Consider the following 11,042-nt stretch of genomic DNA (forward strand, 5'->3'; position numbering starts at 1 on the left):
CGGTAGAATATCCTCGTCTTCGTGAACATGCACGCCGACTAATTTCCTGCTTTTCTTCAACAAACTGTTGTGAATCCACATTCTCGTACTTGATGCAAATCAAGAATTCGCTGAGAACGCAATTGACAGATGAGCATTTGGAGGACCAATTGAAACTAAGAAACATTATGTTAGAGCCCGATATCAAAACAATTTCTCAAAAAAACCAAATTCGAAGAAGTCAAAAATTTGTATAAAAAGTACCTACTTGCCTGAACTAACTATTTGAAAATGTTATATTCTCGATGTTCATAAGCTGTCTTTTTTTTATAAGATCATTATTCATTTACTTATTACTTGTATACAATGTACCTACTTATTTAAATAAAATATTTGAAAAGTCATGCTTTCGATTTCTACATACCTGTCTTTCTTTTGTTAGATTACTAATAAATTAATTAGGGGATAAAATAATTAAATACAAGAAAAATAATTTGTTTAATGCGGCCTCTATGAGGGATAATGAATTGTAGGGTGGCCTTCATACACAAAAAGGTTCCCCATCCCTGGCCTAGACTCAGAACAGAGATTAATGATAACTGGGTGTAATCGGTGCAAAGAAGGTGAAGGGATTCCAAGGGACGTTCGCGTCAATAATGGCAATGGGAACAGAAAGAAAATGCATTGAATGGGTTGAGATCGATGTATAACACAGAGCCAGACAGATATACCATTATTGCAATATGAGGAAGGCAGCGAACTGACAGAAACGTTAGCATGCCGGGCGAAATGCTTAGCGGTATTTCGTTCCGAGTTCAAATTCCGCCGAGGTCGACTTTGCCTTTCATCCTTTCGGGGTCGATAAATTAAGTACCAGATGCATACTGGGGTCGATCAAATCGACTGACTCCCTCCCCCAAAATTTCGTGCCTTATGCATAAGAGTAAAAAAGATTATTGTAATGTGAGAATATTGCTACGTAGTTCTTAGAATATGCTGTTGAAAGCTTACTTATTTGTTAGACTGCACTATTTAGGATTTTCAGAGATATGAGGAGCATACAATCCCCAAATTGTATTTAACTGTAATGGATTAGCATCCGTTTAGGAATGAAGTATTTTCTAGCAATGAAGAGCCAGCTCAGCCTGTCATCTTGGTTATGTAAAGAACTTCAGGTTCCATGAAAACATTGTCGGAAATAGTAAAGAGTTTGAACAGAATGAATGAATATTGTGTTCATTAATGTTGGTTCCTTCGAGATTTGCCATGTTTGAACTTGGGTATTGGTTGAAGGAGTCCGGACATGTTAACTGATCGATATTATAGGATGTTTTAGAGATTTCCGTTCATGAGAGTTACGCAAGCATTGGTGAGAATAGTTCAGGTTACATGCGAAGTTTTGTGCAGAAAATAACAAGACAGAAAGATGTATCAAAGATAACATTTAACGATTGTAAACAACAGACTGTGATTTGAGAGATTTAGCTACTATTTCTAGCAGACCGAATGATTGAGTAAGAAGCCCCCTCCTTTGAAAAGGTAAAGTATATTAGCGACACAGGTGTATTAATATAACCGGTAGAAAGTACCTTCGGAGAGTTCTACATCCTAACTATACAAACATCAAGAGTCTCTCACATACGTAATATAGGTAATATAACGACTGAAAAACTACGATCAACTAAGACTATCCATGCAATTAATAGAAAAAACTTCCTCTTGTGTTGTTTAGAATCTAAAAATAAAATAAGGGAGTTAACTCTAATACGAGCTATGGGAAAATTTTAGTGTGAATTTTGTGTACGAAATATCGATCATGTTTCGGTCTCTTCAGGGAACAATGTTTTACTCAGTTGGCAATATTTACAAGACAAGTTCCGCTCCCATCTTCATCATCTTTATTTTTCAACAATTTCGGTTCATTGATCATATTGAAGTTGTCTCCTTTGTTTTTAGACTTAAAACGACCATGGAGAGAAGGGTTGTATAACCTGTAGTGAGTTTTTCAGCTCACTATAATTTCTACCATGGGGAAAAGTCTGGTTAAAAATGTAAACGAGCAAGCAGCTTACGTAAGGACGAAGAATGTGAGGGATTAGAGGCATAACATGATTAAATGAGAGTTCCGGAAACTTACACTCAACTGAATCTTCATAACTGGAAAGCTTTCAATCCAGTTGTTTACTGAATGGGTAGAATCTTTGGGCAGAAGATTCTCGAGCCAACCCCCCCCCCCCAGTCTTTACTGACCTCAAAAGCAAGCGCACAACTTTCAGCAAAATTCCCCTATGTGCATGGTTTTTCACAATTCTGTCTTAAATTTGGCCTTGCACAACCCATATGGGTAATCAATGAGGGTTCAAGGTGGTGTATGTATCGATCACCATCGAGATGATAGCATTTCGTTTAAAGAAGGTATACAACATACGAGGTAAACAGACCAAGAGAGATTTAGTGTGGGGTTCCTAAGTAGAACATCTAAACAAAAATTCTCTCTCAAAAGATTAGATGATAAAACAGTTGGGGAGCATATACAGTTATCCTAAAACATCATCAGATACATACTAGTTTATGAAACCAACTTCAAACAAATTCTGTTTATCTTTTACTTTTTCAGTTATTGGACTTTGGTCACGCTGAGGTACTACCTTGTACGAATCGACCCAACATTCTTTATTAAACCTGGTACTTATTCTATCGGTCACTTTTGCCGAACAATTAATTTACGGGAACGTAAATAAATCAACACCGGTTGTCAAGCAGTAAGTGGGGGGAACGAACACATAGATATATACTTATATGCACGACGGGCTTCATTCAGTTTCTGTCTACCAAATCCACTCACAAGGCTTTAATCGGCCCGAGGCTATAGTAGAAGACACTTGCCCCAGGTGTCACGCAGTGGGACTGAACCTGGAACCATGTCGTTGGGAAGCAAACTTCTTACCAGACAGCTACACTTGCGCATGCATATATCATGAATACATTATGTAAAGCCACACTTTCTACATTAACAAAATATGGTTCTGTGCCACTTTCTTTGGATGGGTGTTGAAATGGTGGTTAGAACAACCTTATTTACTAAATATCTATGTCAAGCGATTTGCTAGATCTACTACATTACCAAAAATTCTTATACACCCTACAGTGGAATGGCAGATCGTTAGAGTTTCTCAACACGCCTTGCTGAGTTTAATTACAGTATTATATATTCAATCTACATCTAGCAAACGTTATGGAAATATAAACTGACTGCCAGCACTTTACTGGTACTTTGCTTTTATCATTCCCGGAGGGATGAAAGGTAAAGTTGATTTCTGCGAGATTTGAATCTCAGAAGACAAAGACTTTTCATTTTTTGAGTTTAAAATCAGTCGGAGTAAGCGTCACCTTTCATCCATCCGAGTTGGATAACATGAAGTAACACACACTCTCTCTCTCTCTCTATCTATATATATATATATATACATACACATATATATATATATATATACACACATATATATATATATATATACACACATATATATATATATATATATATATATATATATTCCTATAATACCGCAGACATGTGAATGGAAACATTATATAGGACTGAGACCCTGGCTGGCTATTAGCAGAAATGAAGAAATCAGCTTTCTGAAGGAATCTGTTTAGCTCGCACAAATTGACTTCTAAACATGCACAACTTTGAAGCTCATTTAACTAATGAGGTGATCAACACAGCTAGAAATAGCCTAAAATATTCCACCATAGACAGACATACACATATACATACACCTACGAGACAAACACACACACGCACACATATATTTGCCGGTATGTGTAATATATGGATGACATATGTATAGGATAAGTAATATATATATATATATATATATATATATATGTATGTATATGTATATATAAAAGAAACTATGATGACATAATGATCATCACTGATGCCAGATAAGTTTATTCAATTCAGCCGGTTCCACCGCCCTCACCACTACCCATCCTTACCAACATAAAGGAAACCACTTGTATGTATATATATATATATATATATATATATATATATATTACACACAAAAAAAAAAAACACGTGAGAATGATAGTAATGAAGAACCGTCACACTGGAAATTGTAGATAAATGTATCTACCTCTGAATATTTATATGGGCCTGTATTAAGAGACAAAAACCATTCCTCTAGAAGAGAGAAGACTAGTGGTTTCACGACATGCCGAACTGCGAAGAACATGTGGTCGGTTATCGTAAAGTGTACTGGCTTCCAGTAGCAGCATGACTGGGGAATAGCAACTAGTTGATGCGCAGTTCCAAACAACCGTCAGATGCAATGAAAATTCTTCATTCACATGTACATACAGTAGCAGCAGCATCACCAACTTTGGGACGTTGGACATTTGTCGGACCGTCGGTCAGTTCTGGGAGGCAGAGAGATCTATTAATAAAACATTTAAGGTTTTCCCTAAATTCAACGTTTTTCTTTTTTTTAATTTTAACTAAACTAATCTCACAGCATTTATTACATTTATTTCATAAACATATCTGACACTCGCATACGTACATATACGCATCTACATAAGTATGTATATGCACACATATTTACACGTATGTATATATATATATATACACACACACATATGTAAGTATGTAATATATACACACATATACACATATCTATGTCCACAAACTGACATGTACATATATTCATGTATGTGTGTGTATAGGGCGTGGTTAGACACTTTTCTCGTGTTTAACACCCAAAAACGTTTATTAGTAGCTGCTCTCTTTTACATCAGCAATCATGTTTTTACGTTGTTGTCCAGGTATTTAGACACACATTGATCTCCAATGAACATCCGCAACGATTGCGGAACGTTACATCAGTTACTAAATGTGTACTATATATGTACCGCTGTTTAGTTACATATACATATACATACATACACACACACACACACACACGTGTGTGTGTGTGTAAACAATATATACATTAATAATATGAAGAGAGTATATAGAATTCAGTTAATTACACACTATATATATTTGTATTATGATTATCGTCATTACTCTATATATTGTTTACATATTCCCAAATACTTATACCAGCTCGAAAATTATATTTCTAATTGCTCACAACGTTTGTCCATATACTTATTTAAAATATATTATCACCGTTTTCATCTGCTGCCCCTCCCGTGGAACTGATACAAATTTTTCACTGTTAAACTATTTGTTACTTCAAACTTACTGTCTCTTGTTTATATTTGGTAGTTTTACTCCTTATTCAATATTCAACTTCAGTTCTCGACACAGGAGCGAATTAAGTTACATAAACCGTCTTCATGAAAACTATTTACCATTCAGTAATAATATTTCTGGTATATCCGCTCTGACTCATCTCTATCTCGGTAATTTGAGTTTTTCGCAATCTCTGGATACTAGGCGTCAGATTTTTCTATCCAGGTATTCGTTTAATAGCTCTTCTTGGTATACATTCAATTCTTTTTCCCATGTGTTCTTTATTGTAAAAGAGGTGATGGTGTGACGCCAGACAGAAGTTGCATCATCTAAATAGGATCTTACAAAAATACATCTGTCAGACGATATAGAAATGTTTGTTGAAGTATTCAAAAGTTCTCTTGATACCCACCATCCACACCTTCGCCTAGCCACAAGGCTAGGCGCAGGGTCTAGGCACAGGTGTGGCTGTGTGATTAAGAAGTTTGCTTCCGAACCACAATTTCGGGGCAATCCCATTGTGTGACACTGCTATAGCCCCGGGCCAACAAAGGACTTGTGAGAGGATTTTGGTCGACGGAAATTGAAAGAAGACCGCCATATGTGCGTGCGTGTATAGATGTGTATGTTTGTGTCTCCTTGCCTTGACATCGCGTTGTGGTTGTAAATGAGTGTCACTATATCATTCATTGAGAATATACAAGTCTGGCTATGGGCAAATATTGCCTTGCTTAGAAACGAGATGGTTGGCAACAAGAAAAACATCCAGCCGCAGAAAATCTGCCTCAAATAAATTCCTTCCAACCCAGGAAAAGAAAAGTGAACGTGAAAACAATGATGATCATCATATTCTTCACATTTCAATCTGTTATATTGTTTGACCTGATAGAAAGCTAACAACCGTGAATCATTCCAGTTTTACATTTTCTGGAGTTCTCTTTTGCAATTTAGCATGGTCTTTCTTCCTTAGTTGTAGTGAGGAAAATCTTGGCCCCAACCACAAAGCAGTACGAGTCCATGAGAACATTTTCTGGGAAGTCATTGATGTATATTTTACAAAAAGAAGTAGTACCAATATGGTTCCTTAAGCTATATTCCTGGGGTCACATTGTACATTGCTGTTTTCTGCTACTGAGAAAATTTTCAGTACACTTTGATATCTAAACCTTCGTATATAGACGTACTAAATGTCTGTGTGATTAAGAAACTCGCTTCGCAACCACGTAGTTCAGGGTTCAGTCCTACTGCGAGGCACCTTGGGCAAATAATGTCTACTATAATCCCAGGCCAACCAATGTCTTGTGAGTGAATTTGGTAGACAGAAACTGTGTAGAAACCTGTCGTGTGTGTGTGCGTTTACTTCTTACCACCGCTTGACAAGAAGGTGTTGGTTTGTTTACGTCCCTGTAACTTAGCTGCAGTCCATGACTGAAAATTTCATTTTGAGCTATTTTTCTACTCTTCAATAAAATCTTGTACCACTGACAACTGTGATCTAGACCAATGCTCTGCAACCTTTTTTCAATTGCAGTACACTTTTAGTCTTTTCAAAATTCGGCGGTACACCTGGACCAAAAACATAACTAAAAGTATAGGGGGGAAATTATAATTAGGTTACACTGCGGCACACCTAGCGTCGTTTCATGTCACACCAGTGTGCGGTGACATAACGATTGCGGAGCACTGATCGAGACATCGAAAATTCTTTCTCTAATTATCGGCAATAGAGACTAAAGTCGCAAATGTTGAACAAAACTATGTTCCAAGTATTAGAACGATATGGCCCATGTAAGAGAAAGAGAACTTTTTTCTATTATATAAACCTCTAAATTGTTTAAGCAATACTTTTTGGTAAATTGAGATGTTCGAAGAAAGAAAGAGTTACCGCCTGTAAAGAATCCACAAGCATCTCTAAGAAATAGCATTGTAGTCTTCATCCACAATGACCAGAGAGTTACCAATATCAATGTATGCCAAAACCAAACTGTATTGGCTTTGCGAGTATTTGACCATTAATATTTGGTAAATTAAGATTTTTGAAGAGAGAAAACTCCAAATTCTCTAATATACATCCCCAAACACTGTAGAATATGAATTTGGAAATCAACTATATTACTTCGCAGTTTACTTACTCGTTCCTTTTTCTTTACGTTCAGTCAGAGTTCAATCACGCTGTCAACTTTGCTTGTCGTCTCACTGGATTCGATAAAATGAAATACTCTTGTACTGGTTCGATATGATTGACTAAACCCATTACCCAGATTTCTTGCCTATGTTACTACATAAACATAATCATTTATTTATCGTTTTCAACATGTAGATTAATGGAAACAAAATACAGCCGATCAGATTAAAATTAAAACAACACAAGCACATATATAATGTGTGTGTTTAACTTTAAGCTGAAAATGTTCTCAATATTTTTGGTGGAGTGCATGTTTATTGAATTTTTACAAGAGGAGTAACTGTGACTTCGAAGTTTCGGCCTGTTAGATTTCGTCAGACAGTCTAACGAAGTTAACAGACCAAAACTTCGAAGACAGTCATCGTTCTTCGTGTGTGTGCTAGTGTGTGTGTGTGTGTGCTAGTGTTTGTGAGAAAAATTATATATATATATATATATATATATTTAAAATTTATTAATGAAGGTAGAAATTGATATTGATCGATTAAAACCAGTGGTCTAGCATATTAAAAAAATCCGAAGAGCGCGAGAGGGGGATTTATTAGAGGTAGAAATTTTTCTAAGACAAAAGATGATTTTAGGAAAGATAAATAAAATAAAACAGGGGCGTAGCTCTGAGTTTGTTGTGTTTTATTGGTAAATTTTAGAAGATGAAAAGTGTGTGTGTGTGTGAAGTGAAATGAGGTTACATGTCAACATCGCAATACAATGTCACAAGTAGACAACTCACAAGGAAGCTAATATCAATTAAATCGGTAATTATTAGGGTCCTGCAATCAATGATTGATAATTATGTTGGTTTAGTTTATTATTACTTTTTTTTGTCTTCATCGTTAATGAGTTTGGCGTAAATATTTTTAATTGAACATTTTGTTTATTTTGTTTTATAAACTTATAAGTGAATTCAATGAGAAGTTTAGTAAGATGGATCATCTTCAAAATATACATACATACATACACACACTAAGATAGATAGATAGATAGATTATACATATAACGTAAACTTGTTATTTTTGCTAGATTTTTAACAAAGTCTTGGTAATTAGTAAAGCAAAAGCACCAATGAAATGACCGCACAATATTAAACAGTACAATAAATTAATTTATTGTAAGAAGTTAAATCAGCAACTTCTAAAACTTGACAGTTTACCGTTAGAGTTGCACGTCTGACAACAAACATGATAAATAGGAAAGAAAGAGAGAGAGAGACATTAGAATATTCAGGAAAAAAGAATTACATGCAGAGCTGAGTGGATAAGGAAAATGTCAAGAGGAAGGTTTGGAAAAAATCTGGTAAAAGGCTCGGTTTCCGGGAGGCATAGCTGAAGAAAAAGGCTTGGACTATTATGAAGATGGAAGTCTATTGACAATGTGATTCCCCATCACCGCCACAACAGACAACTCTACTTCTCTCTCTCTCTCTCTCTGTTTTCTCTAAATTTTTGACCGAAACATTTCGTATCCGTATTACATATACATATATACATATATGGTGTGTATACTCATATACTGTATGTATATACACTCATATACAATGAGTATACACACGCACATATATTGTGTGTATAAACACATGCTGTTTATATGTACACGTATTGTATGTATATACACATTATATATATATAAATGCGTATATTGTGTAAATATATATTGCGTATATATGTAGTGTACGTGAAACACACACAAATTAGATATTAAAAGAATAGTCCCAAAATTCAATAAACGGTATCATCGGTCAAATATATATACACACTGAGACACCTTATATACTCAACATACACTGGAAATATACACACTGAAATATATACACTAACCAACACATTTCACCAGAGTGATAATTGACAAGAATACAAAAGAAAAAAAGGGGAAAAAACAACGCCCGCAGACAAATTGTGGGAGAAGAGGAGAAGGATAAAGTCAGATTTTGGCCATTTAAACATAACTCTACATCTTCTTTGTTGGGGTCCACAATTAATGAAGACAAGAAGACCTTCCTTTATTAAAGCTATTTATTGGCTCAATGAATTTAAAACTGGAGTTATTTCATAGATAGTGTGTATGTATGTGAGCGGTTGTTTGTATGTGGTTTCGGTATTGTGTGTGTGTGTCCAGAAGTAAAAATTCAACAACGTGCTTGTTAAATGTAAGTTGAAGTCGCTGATAAATAATAAGTTGCTATTAGTGAAGTAGCAAACACAAATCTAAGCAAATTGAAATTTGAAGTTAGAAAGCTCTCTGGCTTCGTTCAATGACAGAGGAATGTTTGAAGATCTGGAGAGATCTGAAACTATCTCTTGAAAAGAAAACGAGCTGGTCGTCCAAGTTTTTAATGGAATTTAAAGAATCTCAATCAAAGATTTAAGGACGAAGTAGAAAAAGAATAAAAATTTAGCTAAGATATTATAGGAATAGACGTATATAATAATATGTATTATACACACTGCACGTGTGAATATGTAAATATATAGACACAGATATTGCTTGTATATAGGGTGGCTACTTTCAGAAATTGAAATTTTGTTCATTTGTCAATAAAAAGCAGAATAAATCTTTTGAAGAAAAACAATTTAAGAAGTACTTACAGGCTGGAACAGTTTCCATGTTCCTAACTTCTTATGTTGATCTTGGTGTGGAGGGGATTTCACCATCCATCCCGAATGTAATACAGAATCTAGTTTGTTCATATTGCCTTAATTTCTTTTATGGCCTTATCGCCTCTCAAATTTACTTTCAAATGAACACATACACTCACATACGTATACATAGGCACACATAAATGTATATATATATATACATATATGTGTTTTAAATGATCTAGTTATATATTTCTGGTATTTCCTCGTAATATAACCATCATCGTAGACGAATTATCCAGAGAAAAATTGAAGCGGGTATATTTTCCTCACACCAAAATGTAATCCATTTCATGTAAACAAATTCCTTTCTTTTTACCGTCTTATAAAAACAGATTTCCGTCTTGTCTCTTGTAATTTATTTTCGTAGTATACTTCGCCGTGATTTTCTTTTTTTTTTTTTTTTGTCTCTTCTCAACCAAAATATATACGGCTCAGTGTTCCTTCTCTAGCAAGCAAGTATATATATATATATATATATATATATATATATATACATACACACACTTCCTTTTCGGAATTATAAGGAAGGATAGATAGAGAGGTGTAATTAAACAATGCTAATTAAACAAGTACAGGACCGAGGTTGGAATATATATGTGTATATTTGTGTGTGTATATATTTCAAGGTGATGAGTGTTTGTAATTTTAAAAAAATAGATTTAAAAAAACATTATTAACAGAAGTGTGGGACGAAGATATTTGGTGGGAAGTAGTTGCCACCAGAAAGAGCAGCGGTGCCGACGGAAGCTTATAATTTAGTTGCGGTGGCAGAAACACTATCAGTAGTAGTAGCAGCAGTAACAGCAGCAATGGTAATAGTGGTAGCAATAGTAGTAGTAGTAATTGCAATTGTATTATGATGACGATGATGATGATGATGATGACGACGACTATGCCGATGATAATGGTTAGTAAAATTTGCTTTGTGTCGTCGGTGGAATTGGCGTGTAAATAAAACGCTCATACACTTGAATGTGCATGTATGTATGTATAT

At 35.0% G+C, this 11,042-nt stretch overlaps 1 protein-coding gene across 2 annotated transcripts in view; it reads right to left on the reverse strand.

Moving 5' to 3' along the window:
* LOC106880839 (uncharacterized) overlaps nt 1-10,520 on the reverse strand; it is a 173,531-nt gene extending 163,011 nt beyond the window's left edge. The window contains exon 1 of one of the 2 annotated variants that reach the window (XM_089361647.1): nt 9,995-10,520. In XM_089361647.1, the coding sequence (XP_089217773.1) occupies nt 9,995-10,096 (102 nt within the window). In that variant the 5' untranslated portion in view covers nt 10,097-10,520. Of the gene's footprint in view, nt 1-5,237; nt 6,740-9,994 lie in introns of those variants that run through there. The other variant, XM_089361650.1, reaches the window with a different exon arrangement.
* Between the last annotated feature and the right edge of the window lie 522 nt (nt 10,521-11,042).

Source organism: Octopus bimaculoides, chromosome 13 (genome assembly GCF_046866305.1).
Source record: "Octopus bimaculoides isolate indiv1 chromosome 13, ASM4686630v1, whole genome shotgun sequence".
NCBI lineage: Eukaryota > Metazoa > Mollusca > Cephalopoda > Octopoda > Octopodidae > Octopus > Octopus bimaculoides.